General features: G+C 35.0%; 1 protein-coding gene and 1 long non-coding RNA gene across 4 annotated transcripts; one reads left to right on the plus strand and one right to left on the minus strand.

The window, feature by feature from the left end:
• The first annotated feature begins 2,451 nt into the window (after window positions 1-2,451).
• On the plus strand, window positions 2,452-18,965 carry LOC141381243 (uncharacterized). Its single transcript, XR_012401114.1, has 2 exons — window positions 2,452-2,581; window positions 16,492-18,965. It is a non-coding gene; the product is annotated as an uncharacterized lncRNA (long non-coding RNA).
• Window positions 3,860-13,699, minus strand: ramp2 (receptor (G protein-coupled) activity modifying protein 2). 3 transcript variants are annotated; one of them, NM_001114432.1, is given in 6 exon segments: window positions 3,860-5,332; window positions 5,434-5,599; window positions 5,720-5,749; window positions 11,267-11,321; window positions 12,541-12,605; window positions 13,609-13,691. In NM_001114432.1, coding segments are annotated over 6 exon segments (621 nt in total). In that variant the 5' UTR covers window positions 13,664-13,691; the 3' UTR covers window positions 3,860-5,082.
• Window positions 18,966-19,698: the final 733 nt, after the last annotated feature.

Here is a 19,698-nt window from a genome sequence, read left to right on the forward strand (position 1 = left end):
GGGGTGATTTTGAGTCTTAATTCAGCTTCTGTAGCTGAATGATTTTTTGGTGACAAATTTTATTTTGACATATTTTGAGAAAATGCTTTAAAATGTTTATATATTTTTTATTTTGTCTTGGTACTACAATATATGTATATATATATATATATATATATATATATATATATATATATATATATATATATATATATATGTATATATGTATATATATATATATATATATATATATATATATATATATATATATATATATATATATATATATATATGTATATATATATATATGTATATATATATATATATATATATATATATATTTATATATATATATATATATATATATATATATATATATATATATATATATATATATATATATATATATATATATATATATATTTTATTTTTTTTTTTTTTTTTTTTTGAGAACAACTCTTTTGACCTGAAGTCCATTGAAACTCTAGACTAATGTACTACCCTTCTGTTATGTTAGGGATTAAAACATCCAGTGAATTAAACTGCTGTAAAAATGCATCAGATAATTATTTTTTTGCCTAAATCTGTTAATCAACCTCAGTCTTGATCAAAACTACTAAATTGCTTATAGAAAATTACAGGATTTTAACATTTTGATGGCCAAGTACACAAATGATGTCACTGATTTGGTGAAAAAAACAAAGTGACAAATTTTTAATATGAAAAGTAATTGTGGACTGGAGTTTTTACCTTTTATCAACTTCTTGGCCCTGTGAATAGTTTGTAACGACATTAGCTTTGATGCATTGTTTTTGATTCATTTTCTTTTTTTCTCCCTAATTTACTGTTGGTGCTGTTTTTTCCCCATTGACTTCAATTATAACTACATTTTTTGGGTAACACTTTACAATAAGGTTAATTAGTTAATGCATTTACTAACATGAACTAATCATGAACAACACTTGTACAGCATTTATTAATCATAATTGAACATTTACTAATGCATTATTAACATCCACGTCCATGCTTGTTAACATTAGTTAATGCACCATGAGTTAACATGAACTAACAATGAACTACTGTATTTTTTATTAACTAACGTTAACTAACATGAACAAATACAGTAGTAAATGTATTGTTCATTGTTTGTTCATGTTAGTAAATGCATTAATTAGCAGTAACTAATGAACCTTATTGTAAAGTGTGACCATTTTTTGATTACAAAACCATGACACCATATGATGATGTATTTTTGATTGTTGGTGGTTTTCCGTTCAAATTTTTTTCCTGAGTCATTTTTACTGTTGATCACCAGTTGGCACCATTACCTCTTTAGATAGGCCTGTGCAAAAAAATCGTAGTTTATGGATTTTATATGGAGTATAACAGCAAATTAAAGTGTGTGAATGTGTGTAAGAGTGGCCTTTGCGCACTTACCTGTATGAGAAAGTCAAAATGTGCATCTCAGCTCTCAAAACTACATGGAGTAAACAAAAACAAAGACTGTTTATTTATGTACCATCAAATGTGGTTATAATGGAAGTCAATCAGGCAAAAAAAAAAAAAAAAAAAAAAAAATGCCACCAACAGTAAATTAGGGAGAAACAAATGAAAATCTAACAATGAATCAAATCCAATGTTGCTACTAATCATTCACTTGTCCAAGACTGTGATTAAAGGTTAAAAATTCCAGTTCACAATTACTTCTCATATTGAAAACATGTAATTTTGTGTTTTTTTCCACTAAATCATTAACATAATTTATGAATTTGGCTATTAAAGAGTTAAAATTCGGATAATTTTCTAAGGAATTTAGTAGTTTTAATCAGGACTGGGGTTAATTAACAGATTTACGCAAAAAGAAAACTAAAATCTGATGCATTTTTACAGCAGCTTAATTCAGTGGATGTTTTCTAAATCACCCACGGGGTGGCAGCAGTTTTAAGTGAAACCTTTCAACAATCTGTTCTATTTTGTCAGTCAAATGTGCTACTGTAAATGAAGAAAGTTTTTTAAATCTAGACATGCCTACAAAACGCTCTGCAACAAAGAACTGAAGACTAATATACAAAACTGTACCTTTAAGCTTAGATCAACACATTCTCATTTATTAAAATATTTATTTGACGATGCATTCAAATAAAGTTCATCCTTATAATAAATTCGTAAATGTGAATTTGACAAATCTGCTCTGTTGTTTCTTGACACTGCGATATAAGACTTTCATTGCATAAGCCGCTGGCCAGAGGAGGGTACAGATGTGGATCTGTGTTTTGGATCAGCGCCGGGGAACTGACAGTGAGATCTGGCAGTAATAAAGGCCAGGAGCATCTGGCCAGCTGTGAATGGCTGAATGGTTGAGATGTGAGGTGTGTCCTGTCCCGTGGGACCTGCGAGAGGGACGCCGGATTGGATGAGCTGTTTTGGGAGGGCGGGACGTGAGGGAGGCCTGACCTGAGCTGGAGGAGGACGAGGAGGAGAGTCGAACAAGCAGACAAAGGAGGAGGCCGATTACTCTCGTTCCCACCACACCCTGCCAGACCGAGTGCCCGACAAAAACACACATTTCACAGTCGAAGAGTCACATTTATGTTGAAAAGAGGTAAGGTCGTAAAAAGTAGGCTATACCTGCCGCAAGGGTTGAGTGTATTTTTAGTTGGTCATGTTGGGAGACCCAGTTTAGGAGGACGATATAAGTTTGTTCATATAATCAGTGTCTTTTGAACGGATTTTAATGGCGTTCCCTGGAACAAGTTAAAGGAAAAGCTTCATAAACAACTTTACTCATTCAACTAACCATTTTTAGGATTTCAACTTCCACCCTTCAAGCGTGAGGGGAATTTCAATCTTTAATATTTGGTCTCTCTGTCACAGACAAACAATTAGGCTAAAGAAACAATGTAATTTTCGCTCCTGAAGGGGATGTATTCTCAATAAAGCCGTTGTTTAATGACACTGTGAATGTGGATTTATAGAAGTTGTCATTTTTATTACATCATACAGGACTGCAGAAATCATGTTCATGGATGAGCTAAAATATTCAAAACGTATTACAGTCTTAAGCGAATCGATCGTGGGACGGCAAGAAAGCAGCAGAGCTTTTATTATGTCACTTTCTTCATGGTTTGATTGTGTGGGAAAGTCACTTTTTTAGATCAGGTTAATATATTTTAGGGTTCTGCAATAATGCTGCACTGTACAGTATATTAATACACATGAAATATTTTTGGTGTTTCCTTGTGTTATATAAGTACAAATGTAAATGAAGTGTGTATCATTAGCATCGCCACAGCCATTAGATTGGATTAAGTCTCTGGTTCGAACATTCTTCAAAACATACGTAAGCAAATATGGCCCCTTTTCACAAGTTATGACACGTTTAATGGTCATCAGTATCTTAAATCCCTGAAAGTTTTCAATATTTAGATTTTTAAAAAAACATTTCTATGCATCATTCATGTATGTAGTATATCATCTTTGCTTCAAATGACAAAAAATGAATTACCGCTTGTGTGAGACATTTCTAATGCAGCCTCTATGGGACAGGACAGTAAATTTGATGTTCTCTCCTGTGGCTGCTGTCATCAGTCTTACACATTTTTTTTTCCTGAACGTCTTTATAACATCACAGTGGAGTTTTTCTTTTATTATTTGAGCAAATAAGTTTGTAAAAGAAGTATTTGTTGTATTCTTCCATTTACTGTGCTCTACATTTTTTCCAACTATGATGCCTTCCACTTCAGAGAAACAAAAATGTTAAAAGGGTCTAAATAAAACTGTTTTAGTGTTTTTTTTATATATATATTTTGATAGACAAATCTTACATATACTGCATGGTTTTTTTTCCAGATGAAGAAATTGCACAAAGTATGAGATATTCCAGGAAAAGGGTAGAGAAAGTGTCGTTTAATTATATAAAAATACTTCCCAAAGTAAAGTGAGAAATATAAAATTATTCACAGACTCTTAAAAGTGGTTCTCCAAAGTGTTTGACACAGATGTCCAAAACAAAACAAATCTGTAGACATGCACTTGAAAAGATTCAAAGATTTCTCCTATAATAGAGTTATGAAAACAATGGCTTTCCCTCATTTAAAACGTTCTATTACTAAAATACTATGAAACAAATCCCAATCAGTTGCTGCTGGATGGGCATCCGTTAAACACGTAAAACATGTGCTGGATAGGTTAGTGGTACATTCTGCTATGGTGACTGACCCCTTAATAATAAAGGGACTAAGCTGAAAAAAAAATGAATGAGTGAAAATCCCAATCATATTCTTATGACAACATTGATAGAGGAATTAAATTTTTCTAAAATACAATGCAGTTCTGTGTTAAAGGGAATGGCAATGAACGTTGCGGCCTTCATTTTCTTCCATCTTATTTTTTTATTTAGAAAACGTGTATATCATTAACTTAATATAAATAAAATGATTCTCAATGAGCTGCCTGTTGAAAATGGACAACTTTCATTTGGCTTTGTTTCGTCATGCATTCAGGTTGACTCATTTATGCTTAATTCCTCATAATAAATTTAAAAAGTCAGTCATTATGACTTGTGTCAAAATAGAAACGGTGTTACAGTATGCTAAACAGTCAGCTAAACAGCTCTTGTCAATGAACTAGCAATGAAGTCTACATTAAAACATGGATTAAATAATTCTTACAGTGCATAAAGTGGAAAGTCAGATCAGTATGTAGTTCTGTGTTGTGTTTTGTACTCTTGTTTATGAACACATTGCGTCTGAATGTTTCAAATTGACCTCTTCATTTCACATTTATGTGTATTCACAGAATGAAGACAACAAAACATATTTATGCTATAGAGATGTGATTTTCATACTAATACTGTAAATTGTCAGAAATGCATCTTGTTTGTAAGTGAATGATAAATACACATTTCTAACCACCAATTATTTTAGTAAAGTACAGTAACATTTTCCAGTCAGTGGACACTCCCAAAACAAATGCTCATCCTCCATTCTGGATGATACCAGGTGCAAGTTCATTTCATTCCTGGGTGGGACATCATCCAGAATGAAAAAGAAATAAAGCTGATGAATAAACAGGAACAAAATCTTCTTGCATCTGGAGTCTGCTTCATGACCTCCTGTCTCCATTTTTAGTCTTGAAAACAACTAGGACCACCATAACAGGGATTAGGCATATGGGGGTCATGACAAGGGCAAGGATGATGCTGGGAGGGGGATCCCTCAGTGCCTCTGTGGGACAATCGTGAAAATAGGTTGCATGGATATCCACAAATTTCTGTTCTACAAATCGATTTGGCCAGGGAACCAGCAGACAGTCAGCAACAGTCTCAGTGCACATTGTGAAATTGTTGTATGCACTGTCAGAGATAGAGAGACAGATGAAGAAAGAGTGTCACCATCTACAGCATTACATGTAGACTATTATATGACATTCAATGAATGAAACCTTTTAGCTTACCTTTTTACTTTCTCCAGTGAACACCAGTCTGTACTGTTCATGGAGTCCATAGCCAAAACAAAATGATAATTACACCAGTGATTCACCAGTATTTCATAGCATTCTTGAGCTGTTATATTCACACAAATTGAGCAGTATACTTCACAGCCGCCCTTGTTAGCGCAGCCTGTAATGTAAATGAAATCAATATTAACAGATATAAGTCAATGTGAATTACCTCAGTGGATTTTTCAAGTTTACATAATTATCTCTTTTGAAATAGCATGATGACAACTTATGCACATACCAATTGTTCCTCCATTTCCATGAACAGGATCTAAAAAATATAAGTAAAAAATGCTATATAATGTGTCCAAACATATTGCAATTAAATTATACCTACTAATATTTTGGTTATTAAAATTAATAATAACAAATCTAGAAAAAAACTTCCCTAAATGACTGCATATGTGATCATTTACAGTAGACTGATCATCTCATTACAATGTAAGTCAATAAATATTGTCCGACATAATCTTTCCTCCTGAAAACAGACATTTGTCACGCACCGCATTGTCTAACACGGGTTTAATTGAAAGCTTAAGTTGTCGACGCACACACAACTTACCACAGAGAAAAGACAGAAAGACGCCAAAGAAGCTGAACGATACCCTCATATCAGAGCAAACGAGCGCTGGCGAGCTGCTCTCACGCCGCCGCTGAATGTGCCTGAACTTTTACACCGAGCAGCGCGAGGCATAACAGGAAACGCGACGGGTGGAAGCGGGTGATGCGCCGTCACCACATGCGGAACCGCGCTTACCAGATGTTCGGAAAGCTGCTCCCGAGAACGCTTTAATTTTCCCACGTAACAAAGCTCCGCCTCTTGCCGTCTCTCTCTCTCTCTCTCTCTCTCTCTCTCCCCCCTTACAGAAAAGTAAAATGCTTATTTACGAGTTTTCACAGACTTTTTAGAGGCGCCATAAAAATGATAATCGGTCACCAAAAGTTAAGCCGTCTAAAATTTAATTAATTCATTAATTTTCTTTTCGGCTTAGTTCCTTTATTAATTTATGGTTGCCACAGCGGAATGAACCGACAACTTATCCAGCATATGCATTTAAATAGCGGATACCCTTCCAGGTGCAACCCATCACTGGCAAACACCCATACACACTCATTCACACACTCTATCCTGAAGGAAACCCACTTGAACACAGGGAGATAACTCCACACAGAAATGCCAACTGAGCCAGTCAAGGCTGAAACCAGTGACCTTCTTGCTGTGAGGCGATCATGCTACCCACTGTGCCACCGTGACACCAGTGCTTGGTTATTATTTGCAATTATTTTTTGGTTTGCAAATTAAATTTTATTTCTCAAAACATAATTTTCCTTTTGAAGTTCTTTATTTTTTATAGCAACATTCATTTTTATTTCTCAAAAATAAATTTTTGCTTTGCGATTTTTGAAGATTTGCATTTATTAATATTATTTGCGTTTATGTGCAAAGAGAATGCTAAGAACTACGGTCGGCAGCTGATGCGTGTAACAGTCACATTTGGACAGCTTTGAAACAATAGTTTTAATCTATTTTTCTTGCTTTTGACGTTTTTGAACTAATACTGTTGTCCATCAGTGCCACCTCCTGGACTGATTATTTAAAAAATGCAATCTAATAGGATGGAAAACAACTGCTGCGAGTCATTTACCCTTAAGCAGGTCGCACACCAGAAGCGCCGCTCGGCGCCGCGACATGGCGCGTACATGACAGATTAAAGTATCACACACCAGACGCGCACATTCGAATGATATTTAACATGAAACTAATCAGATGGCGCTCTGTGGCGCGGCTGAAAAATGAACTGCGTCCTGAGCCGTCGCCGGGCGCCGCCGACAGCCGCCGACTTGCGGCGCCGGTGTGTGTATCCTGATAGAAACCTATGTTTAGAATTCTAAAATACATGGCGCTGCGTGGCGCTGCGCGGCGCGCCGCCGAGCGGCGCTTCTGGTGTGCGACCTGCTTTACTGTCAGACTGCATCGTTGTGCGGTTTAAATGGAGCCTCGCCATCGCTAAAGTGAACAGTTTCTGTCTTTTTTCAAATATATTACCAACCTAAACAAATTTAATTCACCAAAATTTGACACACACGTCCTGTCCCACTGACACATTGATTGATAGACTGGCACAAAGTGAAAATAAAGAGGCAATTTGAAATGACAAAAAAAAAACACATACAATAACGGTGAATACTACACACAAATTAACTAAATGAAGCATAAACAGCTTCCGATTAGAATCAACTTGCAAATCAGCAAGATGTGTGTGAGAGAGAGTGTGAAGTGAAGAGCCGCTGACCTAACAGCTGACAGGTCGGGAACACACACTCACACTGTATATCTGACAGCAGGCAGGTGAACTTGGAGAATGTTTTTCTCCCACGTTTGAACCACACCTGACAGATTATACCGGCTTTAACACACACCTTTCAAGGTTGTGTTTCACAAAAACACTCCGTAATCCATTCAAAATGCTATTAAAACCTATTTTCGGAGCGCAAATTACCTGTAGTAAACACTGTAAACGGAAGTTCTAAACATTCTACCTCAAGACGCTGGTCGCCATGTCGCCCTCCATGCAGCAGGCAAGAAAAAGGTCTATACAGTACGGAAGCATGCAGTTTCAGATGCAGCCTATCACTTGGCAGCATATCAATGCATTTAGACATGTAGAAGTGGTCTTGTTAAGCATCATATTGGAGAAGATGACAAGTGACTTTTAATGGTTTTTGGTGCCAGCTGGGCTGCCCTGAGTATTTCAAAAACTGATGATCTACTGGTATTTTCAGAAAATATCAATAACAGATAAATTAATCCAGTGAATGGCAAATCTGTGGGTGAAAATGCCTTTTTGATGCCAAAGGAAGACTCACCAGACTGGTTCAGCTGATAGAAAGGCAAGAGTAACTTAAATAACTACTGAACTAACAGGACTTCAAACCTTGAAGCAGATGAGCTACAGCAGCAGAAACTGAGGAAAACCAGTGAAGTGGATTCATGTGAGAAGTCAGATCAACACATATCACATCTGTTATGATTTTTGTTGTTGAATCACCTTTCAAAACCTAATCAGAATCATTCTCTCTGGATGAGAGTTGTTCGCTGTTTGCTGGAAAGTTTTGTATAGTTGATTAAGTAGCAGTGTTGTGGTGAGTAGTAAAGAAAACACTCGGCTTATTTTAGTAGCACACAAAGGATCCATGTTTAGAATTGTATCACAAAAGTCCTTTGATGTTTTTGTTTAATCAGATTCGTGTCTTTATAAGAACTGGTTCTCAGTTCTAGTCTTGACTCTTGATATTGTAAAGCGCTGTTGTGTTTAAGAGATTGCTGTTTCCCTGAGGCGCGGATCTTTTTGAGCTGAGCACACCCAGACCAGATGCACATCTGCAAACGGGTCTCCCCCTTTAAAAAAACACTCTCATTTCTCTCAGGTTGATTCCTCGTCGGCTCAATGGTTCTGATTTATTTGCGTTTTTCGCATCTGTTTCCAAACAGGAAACATAAGTGAACATTTAGGGGCAGAGCGAAGCTGCTTGGTGGAACGGACACGTTTAAGAATAACTGGGTCATATTAAACAGATCGAGTTCGGGAAACGATATAATCAGAGTTTGCCATCTGTGCTAAAGGGCCGTACTTTTGGCCCAGCTGTGATTGAAACAAACTCTAAGCTCACTCACTTCAAAGAAAAAGAGAAAGAAGTGAACCAAGAGCTGAGGGTGGGCTGGACGACTTCACGTAACACTTCGAGGCTTGTTGACCATGTGAAATTGTCTTCAATCAGACTACCAATGGAGTAAGTCAACTGGAAAGCTTTCACGCTTTCATCTTACACGCATTTTTATCAACCTTACTTCCAAATTAAATGATTTTTAAAGTCAGATGAGTTTCAGGACTTTGGAGATTCCGCCTGGCTTCCTACAATAATCAAGTCAAGTCATGTTTATTTCTTTAGACAATGGGAATTTGCTGTCACAGCGCAGTACATTTGGATTTGATCTCATTGATCTCTATAATATCTTGAATGTATGATATATTCACTGATTTGCAAGAAATGGTAAGCACTCATTAGTAGGTTCCACTTTAGCGCTGGAGATTGAAAATTAAAAAATTAATATTTTCAGCCTGTCAGACAAACAAAGAGCCTTTTATAAAAATATGTAGGCATGTAGTTCATTTTATTTGTGTGTAAGATGATTTTTAAAAAGTAATACCATAAAACGGTGATCTGTTTCTGTGGTGATTTCATTGGTTTACATTGGTTTACACGTGCGCTGAGTGTGTCATTGACATGGGAGAACGCAACTCGCCATGATCTAGATTACCATTCTCTATACAATGTACACTACCTAACAAAAGTCTTGTCATCAATCCTAGTTGTAAAAGCAACAAATAATAACTTGACTTCTAGTTGAACATTTGGAAAAGTGGCAGAAGGTTGATTTTTTTCAATGAATCATTTGTTGAACTGCATCCTAATCATCACAAATACTGCAGAAGACCTGTTGTAACCTGCATGGACCCAAGATTCTCACTGAAATCAGTCAAGTTTGGTGAAGGAAAAATCATTGTTTGGGGTTACATTCAGTATGGGGGCATGTGAGAGATCTGCAGAGTGGATGGCAACATCAACAGGCTGAGGTATCAAGACATTTGTGCTGTCCATTACATTACAAACCATAGGAGTGGGCAAACTAGTCTTGAGCGGAATAGCGCTCCTTCTCATACTTCAGCCTCCACATCAAAGTTCCTGAAAGCAAAGAAGGTCAAGGTGCTCTAGGATTGGCCAGTCCAGTCACCAGACATAAACATTATTGAGTATGTGTGGGTTAAGCTGAAGGAGGAGGCATTGAAGATGAATTTAAAGAATTTTGAGGAGCTCTGTAGTCCTGCATGAACGCTTTCTATGCCATTCTAGATGACTTTATTAAAAGGTTATTACTCTTAGTCATTGCAGAGATGTAAGAATGCAGTCCTCCAAGCTCATACAGTCATACATAATATTCATTCTTTTTCCACTGCACCATAACTTTATATTTTATTCTGGACATTATTTCTGTTAAGTTCTGTTAAATTCTGTTTAAACTTTTGTCTCAGCAAATCAGACCTTATTGTCCTAATTAAATAATTAAAAAATCAAGGCATGATCATATTTTATTTTGGTAAAATAAGCGTAACTTTGCTTTCCACATTTACCACTTCTGACACCAAATGATCAACTAGATGTCAAGTTATGATTTGTTGTTCTTAAAACATGTATAGGTGACAAGACTTTTGTCAAGTAGTGTAAATAAGAAAAAGCAAACATATTAAAACAGCATAAATGTTTTATGTGAGAATGTTTTGCAGATAGTATGCTGTTCATGTTATTAAACTTTAAACGTGCATGGCACTAACAGAACAATACAGACATTTTTTTCCCTAGCAAGCCAATCTGAATCTCTCTGTGCTCATGTGTTTATTCAAATCTCATTCTGCAGCAGTTGGTTTACTCTTTGTCCCAGAGAATATAAATATTAAAAAAGTCTGATTTGAAGCGTCAACAAAAGCTCTCGTTACAATGTAGAATTGCAACACAGTATTGTTTTCAGCACTTATCAACTTTGTCGCTTCCTAACTTTTACTCTGCTTTTCTTTGTTAATGCGTGTAACTCCATACTGCAGCTCGATGAGCACTGATTGAACCCATACACTGAAAACAGTCTCACAGTAGGGTTTGTTTGGACAAACATACTCAAAAAACAAAATAATATCTGATAAGTCTTTCATATTTGTGCAGCTGTGTTGCTCACCTGCTCTGGTGTATGCTGTGGTTTGCACTGTAGGCAAGGTCGATACAGTCATCTTCTAGAGGACAGAAAAAAATAAATGCTCATGAGACACCGAGGATGGGTTCACAAAAAGAATCTTTAAAGCAAGTAAAGCCCATTTAATGGGCAATAAAATTTTAGGCAGAAGTTATATTTTAAGGGGAATAATATATCAAAATGAGACATATCAAATCACATTTACACAAAATATTTTTATATGAATGAAAAGTGCAAACACGCATGCAAAATATATTTTGTTTGTTTTGTTCCTTTGTCATTCTGCATAACAGATACAGCTGAATTATTAGACCTTCTAAAGGAAATATTTGAAGAATGTTAGAAACTGGTAATCATTGACTTTCATAATAGTAAAAACAAATACATTGGAAGACAGTGGTTACAGATTTTCAGCATTCTTCAAAATAACTTCCTTTGCATTCAATAATAAAAAAAAGAATCTCAAGTGGGTTTGTGATATTTAAAGGATGAGTAAATTATGACAGAATTTTCAGTTTTGGGTGAACTGTTCATTTAAGAGGACTAATATTCACCAGAGCAATTTTAATTTAATTTTTAATTTATTTTTTACTCCAGCCAAACTAAAAGAAATAAATAAGACTATCTCCAGAAGAGCAAATATAATAGGAAATATTTTGCTTGCACTGTTAAACATCACTTTGCAAAATAATTATAATTTCACAGGAGGGCTAATCATTTTGTCTTTAACATTAACATAGTAATAGCAATAATAATAATTACTTAATATTATTTAGACTTGTTCTTAATAAAATAAATTATGAGTGGTCATAGAACAATTTATTTTAAAATATTTTATATGCAAACGAATTGCTCAAACGTACCTGTTTTAAGACCAATGGCAAAGTATTTAATATTAAATGGTGTTTTAGGGCTAGACAGTGATTCTTAAATCAGTTTTCTTTTACCATTTAAAATTTTTATTAAACAGTTCTTGTTCTAAATATATTTAGCAAGGTTTTTTTTTATATTTTATAAACTTTTTATCAATAACATTTTCTTCTGTAAACCATGGGGATTTGATAGTCACAAAAAAAAAATATATATATATATATAATATAAAATATAATATACAAATATATATATATATATATATATATATATATATATATATATATATATATATATATATATATATATATATATATATATATATATATATATATATATTCGTTATAAATAATTAAACTGTACATATAAATAAAATGAGCACATCTCACCACAGAGTGTTTTTGTCCATTTGGTACCAGAGTCTGCAGACCTGAGACCATTGCACACAGACAGACTGTTGTAAAAAAAAAAAAAATGGAACTTTGCGTTACACACATGAATCACACTCATTTGTCATTATTAGACAGCAAAGGGAATATTGACAGACATGGAAAAAGATGCAGGAAGGGAGGAGATGAAGAGGGAGCAAATGTGCACATCCTCCCTTTGTCCAGTCCAGTTGGATCATCACAACCATTTCCTCGGAAACATTCTGATCTCAGACTTTTAAAAGCAGCATTTTGAAAAAATCAATAGTATTTTATCCAGTCAAAATAATGAGCCCTTCTGTTAGTTTTCATTATTTTTAAAAAATATTTTCTAAATGATATTTAACTGGGGAAGGAATTTTTCACAATACGTCTGATAGTTCTTTATTGTTTTATTTCAGCTAGAGAAAAAAAAACTGTTTTTATTGTTTTAAATAATTTAAATTTTAAAGTCAATATTATTAGCCCCCTTAAGCATTTTTCGATTGTCACAAAACATCATTATACAATGATTTAACTAATCACTCTAACTTGCTTAATTAATTAAGTTAAGCCTTTAAATGTCACTTTAAGCTGAATACTAGTATCTCGAAAAATATTTAATAAAATATTATGTACTGTCATCATGCAAAGATAAAAGCAATCAGTTATTAGAAACAAGTTGTGTTTAGAATTGTGTCAAATGTGTAATAATTCAGGAGGGCTAATTATTCTGACTTTGTACGTAATTTTCTGTTAGCTTCTTTTTCTTTATTTTAAATATAGCTAGAACTTTGCATGAATTTAGTCATTGCTGTATATTCCAATAAATAAATAAATACAGAAATCATAAAATAACATTTAATAAATAGTATGATAATATAAATACTATTTATAAACGATTAATCAGCAACATATCAAATACAAAAAAAAGTTATGGAGTGCTTCTTTATACAGTCTTTGCACATGTACAAGCATATTCTTTAGCCTTTTATTCAAAGTGTTAAGCTCTCACAATTATTTTGTTGTGAGATTTTAAGTTTTACTTACCCCAAAACAGAAGGTTCCATGTTGGCTTTGACGTAGGTGTAAGTAAGCTGGCCATTCTGCTTTAATCCAGGCTTGGTTCTGCTGTCTGTCCATGAAAACATGAACTCTTCAACAGGAAAACTCTATTAAAACAACAGGATGCGCTCATTTCCTTAAAGGGGTGGTGGATTCTCAAATGGAGAGATATTACAGACAGGGTGGGATAACTGATATATCCAAATGTTGCCATCATCTGTCTCTAGCAATTTCTTTTGTACTCACATATTCTTCACCATCACTTTCGATTGTGATTTATTTATTGGTTTCTTTGTTTGATGGTTTGTGTATTGTGTCATGGCTGTACATTGTGGATGTGGAACTGTCAGATTTTCCTTACATGGAAATTCTGTCATCCTTTACTCACCCTTCACTTGTTCCAAACCAGTTTGAGTAAATTTTTTTCTGTTAAACTCTGTTCTGATGATGAATACATTTTGAAGAATGATTGAAATACTTTGACTTCCATAGTATATGTTTTTTCTAAAAGGTAAATGATTACAGGTTTTCAACTTTCATCAATGTATCTTTTTTGTGTTCAACAGGATACAATATATTTTGGAACCACTTTATGGAGATTTAATAATGAGTAAGTTTTAATTTTTGGGTGAACTATCCCTTTAGGTATATCTATCGCCAATTGTTAAGCTTTTTTGTATTAAAATAGTTCCTGATTGTTGTTATCATCAATGATGTCTGTTTTTCTGAAGTATGAAGTAAATTCAGTAAGTTCACTTTTGTTTAACAGCACTTCTGCGGTTTGTGTACATTCATTTGAGGTTGTTGTATGTTTTTCCTCTAACTCAACTCTCAATCAATTTGAGTTGGAGACTCTAAGTGGAAAGAGTGGAATCAACAAAGCATGAGCCAGATTTTGTGCTTAGTTTGGTTCGTCTGTTTATCGTGCATTGTATACAATGTGATGTATGATGGTTTGGTCTAAGACCAGTTGGCATTTAATCAGAACTGGAGAAACTGAGAAAATAGAGGAATGGAAATAATCAGGGTTGCCATATACCGTATACAACCATTTTGCCTTAGACACATTATTTAAAATATGTTCTTTAAAATATCCAAAAACTACTAAAACAGTGTTACATAAAGTATTTTGCTGACTTATGTAATTCTATTATTCCAAATGTTTTGAAAAATGTCCTGAAGAAAAATCCAGAGAAATATGATATATTAACTAGAGACATAGAGAACCTGTCTCAGCAGGCACATGAAGTCAACATAATGTCAGATTGGCGTTGTACCCCAACATTTGTGGAGACGTTGCATTTTGTTTGGAAATAAAAATCAATGTTTAACATCCAACCTAAAATCAACCAAATATCAACGTCTAATGATGTTACAGCTTGACAATGTGTGGACATTACCACTATGATGTCTATTAGAGATTGGATTTTGGTTGCTATACCGAACAAAAAAGTGTGAGTATTTTATGTCAATATGACGTTGGTTCAAAATGGCTCGATATTGGATTTTGGTCACTTTCTAACACAACCTAAAATCAACCAAAAATTTTAGTTGTAATTGGATGTTAAAATACCGTTGTCTTTAGACAATGGCTAGACATTGAATTTTGGTCACCTGACATCATGACCTAAATCTAACCTAATATTAACGTTTTATGACGTTTTGTGCCTGCTGGGGTGTGGCCATGCTAATAATCACATACCCTCATTTTCCAGTGTCGTGTTTCACTAGACTGTGCAGATCAGCTTTAAAAAGAGCCCTAAAATGTATTCATTTAGTAAAATAAAATGGTGATGTTAGTTCCTCACGTGATCACGACTGCCTGGACCAACAGGAATCGATCGACGGTGGCTCTTTGTAGCAATTGCTTCTGTGGTCTTGTTTTATTTTTATCACTATGAGCCTTAAGCAAGTCGCACACCGGATGCGCTGCTTAGCGCTGCAACATGGCAACCACATGACAGTTGGAAGTATCGCACACCAGACACAAACATTTGCATGTTATTTAATATAAAACTATTTCGATGGTGCTCTGTGGCATGGTAGAAATATGAACAGTATCCTGAGTCGTAACTGGGCGTTGCCAACCGCCGCCAACATGTGACGCTGGTGTGTGTACCCTAGAAACCTATGTTTAGAATTCTAAATGCATGGTGCTGTGGGGCACGTCGCAGAGGGCCGCATCCGGTGTGCGACCCCCTTTACTCTGCTTCATACTTTCATGATAATAAGTCCTTAATACTTTAGATCATCTTTCATTCATTTTCCATCCGCTTAGTTCCTTATTTATCACAGTGCCACAGTGGAATGAACCGCCAACTTATCCAGCATGTGTTTTACGCATGTGTTTTCCTCCAGGTGCGATACCAGAGCACCTGGAGGAAACCCATATAAACAAAAGGAAAACATGCAAACTCCACACAGAAATCTTTAGCTCATCAAAGAAGATGATTTCTGCAAGAGTCCAATATATTGTAATGAAGACCACAATTCATACTCAGTCATAGCATCATCAAACTGCGCCTTTGTTTCTTGTGAATATATGCCCTCTGGTGGTGAAATTGACATACTATATATTTATTTCCATTTTTTTTTTGGAATATTTGTTTTCCTGTTTAAAAAATGTTACTGGTGCTTTTGCACACACAACTGTAAGCTACAAATGTACTCTCACATGCATCATTTTAGATAGATTTAGATTACATTTCACATAAGCCTGCTTTTTCAAATAATACAGTCGGACTGGCTTCTGTGGTAGGTCTCACCGTTTTTATTATTGTAGAGTTGAAAAAGCAGCCTTAGTCCAAAACAGATTGTTTCTTTTAATGTTGCTGGCAGTTATTGTGTTAACCTCATCGGGCTCTACAGGAGGTCTTACCCCAGGTGCTTCAGCAAGGAGGGAGAAGATAAAGCCTGATGACAAATCCAACCCCAGAGCATCGGCTCAGAGGAGTGTCTACCCTCGCTATTGACGTACACCGACCCCCAGCACAGCCATTGACGCATGTACACTATGACCACCACTGGCGAGTACTCGGTACAGAGTGATGCAAGAGGAGAGCGTATCAGTCCCTTAGAGTTTATACACACACACTCTCACAGAGAAAGAGCCACAGATGTAGAAGTCAACGTCATCTGGCGATTCCTCCTTACTCTCTCTCTCAGCTGGGTTTGGTCTGGTGCCCTGTGAAGTTCTGAGGAACCAAATTATTTCCACATTTGATTCACATTAGTTAGGAGAGGCTTGTTTTTCGTCCTTAATTGGTTTGCTCTGTTTATGAAGCAGATTAAGTTCGAGCAGCAGAAAAGTCAGGGCTTGTTTAGCAGTTCAGGACACTTAGTTTCACAAAATTGGAAATTCAAATGGCAAAATCTGATAATATAAAGGAATAGTTCACCCCAACATTAAAATTAACCCTCTCAAACTATCTATTGTGTACATGATTTTCTTTCTGTTAGGCGAACTCAGCCAGAGTAGTTTTACATTTTATCTTGGCTCTTCTTTTTTTTTAAGCTTACAAAAGCACTTAAATCTATTATAAAACTAAACCATACATCGCCAAGGGCTTAACGCATGACTTATGAAGCAAATTGGTGTGTTTTTGTAACAAATATTTCACATTTTTAAATTATAAACTCAAATCTCTAACTTCCGGCAGCTGCTAAATTCACGTTCTAGACAACTTCTTGGCTGACCTTTAGGTACTTCATTATCTTTGTTGTAAGGTATGTTATCTTAAAGTTTGTAACAGGAAACTTACTGTTTTGATTACTTAAAATGTTTGTAAGTAAAGGATACACTTTAAGGGCATGGTGTAATTCAGTAAAGAGAGAGTAAAATTTACTTGAAACAGAGTATTACAAATGACAAAGTGTAAAAAAAAAAAAGCTCATCAAACAAATTTACCTTAATATATTCTTAATATAACTTGTACAAAACATTTTTTTTTTCGGAGAATGACTTTTCCAGAGCATCAACTTTTCAAAGAGCTGTGCAAAAAAATAGGTAAAATTGCATGGTTACTTCATCAAATGTTTTTTAAATGTATTTTTTAAACATTATTTTGTGTGGGTCTTTTCAAGAATGATAATTTTAGCCCTCACTTATCTGCCAGTTGATTTCAGAACTTAATAATACATGTTTGTGAATTGAATAAAACTCACAATCACTTTAATCTGTTTCTGGAAACCATTAAAGTGCCTTTTAGAGTTATTCACTAGTGCAGGGTGCCCAAACTCAGTCCTGGAGGGCCAGTGTCCTGCAGAGTTTAGCTCCAATTTACTTCAACACACCTGCCAGAAAGTTTTCAGTACACTTTCTCAATATGCGTTCTTCAGTGTTCTTGCATCCTTGTGTTTTCATGTAATGTCATTATCAACTGCCAAATTTCAGTTACAAAACTCAAGACCGCAAGAACGGAGGATGCATGAAAGTTCCCGGATGTGTTCTTGATATCAAGGATGCACCAATGCAGACTTGAGCACCAAACTCGCTTGAGAAGTCCCAGAAGTCATTGCGACTGAATAAAGGAGGTGGGAAGTGCGGCATTTTTATAGATTTATTATTAAAGTTCAGAGATATAACTTATTTATCTCAGGAGTTTCCCTAAATGAGACGGTGAAAGTAAACATTATCATGAAAATCTTAATAGAGGCATAAACACATTGAGCGTTTATTGGCTGAAATTCGTATTAAAACCTGTTTTATTTGTATTGTGCAAAGTGTGTTTATAAGTTTTTTGTATAAAAGGGAAAAAAACAATAAATCGTTGTATGAATGCTGTAATGTTTAAATAATTTTCCATTAAAAACATATGAAGGTCATGTGACCATCAGTAAGAATGCAGCATCTCATTTCTCAGAGGACGCATTCTGTGGTCTCACAGTCACCAAAGTTCATTCTTCAAAGGTTGGCAAGAACGGTCTCCATGAACCCTAGTTCATTCTCTGTGTTCTTGGAATTGAGAAACAGCCATGTAAGAGCTTGATTAGCTGGTTCAGGTGTGTCCAATTGGGGTTGGTGCTAGACTCTGCAGAACAAAAGCTCCAGGACCAAGTTTGGGCACCCCATGCACTACACTAGACACTTTAAAACCACCTTGAAACGAAAAGTAACAAAATTTAATTTTTGCAAAAATGTTGCATATATTTTTCATCAGCCTTGTTTGTCATTAATACTTTCAAGATTCAGTTTGAATGACTATTTTAGAGCCCAATTTCGTCAATGATCTACTATTTTTGGTCTTGAATGAATTTGTTGATGGTTATTTCCTATGATAAACGTTTTTAAAGAGCTTCAATTGCACTTTTTGCATTCTTAATAAAATCAATCTGCAAAGGTTGTCAATGAGTGGTGTTGGTATGTAGTCCTATGGTTTTGCCTGTTAAGGTACAAATGAAATTAGAATAGATGTGGCCATGTGTAAAGACTCTTGCTTTTTCTTTGTTTTCCCCTCAGGTCTTGTGCCTGTATAGTAATTTGACACTTACACAGATGTCTTAACTCATTCCCAGAGGTTTTTATTGCCTGAAGACATATTTTACTTGTCTGGAATAAAGCCTATCCGCTATCAATTCACCAGTGGTTTCAAGAGATTTATATTGTATTTATTAATGCTTTGCTTTAGTGAAATGTGGATTAATTTAGATGTTCTTGGCCTCCTTTAATTTCCATTTTATCAGATTCCAAACAAAAAGGAAGTTGAAGATTGACCAACCTGGCAAAATGTAAATAATTTCGCATTTTGTTTTCTAATGCAATGCTGTTGTCATTAAAACTTTCAGAGAGTACTTGTACCTCGGTCATTATAGCATTGACAATATGAAGCTCTTAATGATGTTGGCAGCAGTTTCAACCAATCAGAATCAAGTATTCAGACAGACCATGGTAGAAAAAAATTAAAACATGAAATATTATAATAGAAAAATTCTACTTCATCGCTGTGTCTGGTGAAAATGGACAGAATTTTAGATCGAAATAGATTTTTTCTGTCAAACATTGTACCCATCTGTAGCTCTTTGCTGTTATGTTGTGCATTACCATCATTTAATGTACAATTACCATGTATTATCCCT

This window comes from Danio rerio, chromosome 3, assembly GCF_049306965.1.
Source record: "Danio rerio strain Tuebingen ecotype United States chromosome 3, GRCz12tu, whole genome shotgun sequence".
Classification (NCBI taxonomy): Eukaryota; Metazoa; Chordata; class Actinopteri; order Cypriniformes; family Danionidae; genus Danio; species Danio rerio.

What these genes read in the sequence shown, in the direction of transcription:
- ramp2 (XM_017354532.4), bottom strand. Translation starts at nt 13,663, where the DNA reads ATGGCCAGCTTACTTACACCTACGTCAAAGCCAACATGGAACCTTCTG. An exon ending in CACAGCATACACCAGAGCAG is followed by an intron (nt 5,750 to 11,266) that starts GTGAGCAACACA and finishes TATATTTTTTAG; the next exon opens with ATCCTGTTCATGGAAATGGA. An exon ending in TCACTGGAGAAAGTAAAAAG is followed by an intron (nt 5,333 to 5,433) that starts GTAAGCTAAAAG and finishes TATCTCTGACAG; the next exon opens with TGCATACAACAATTTCACAA.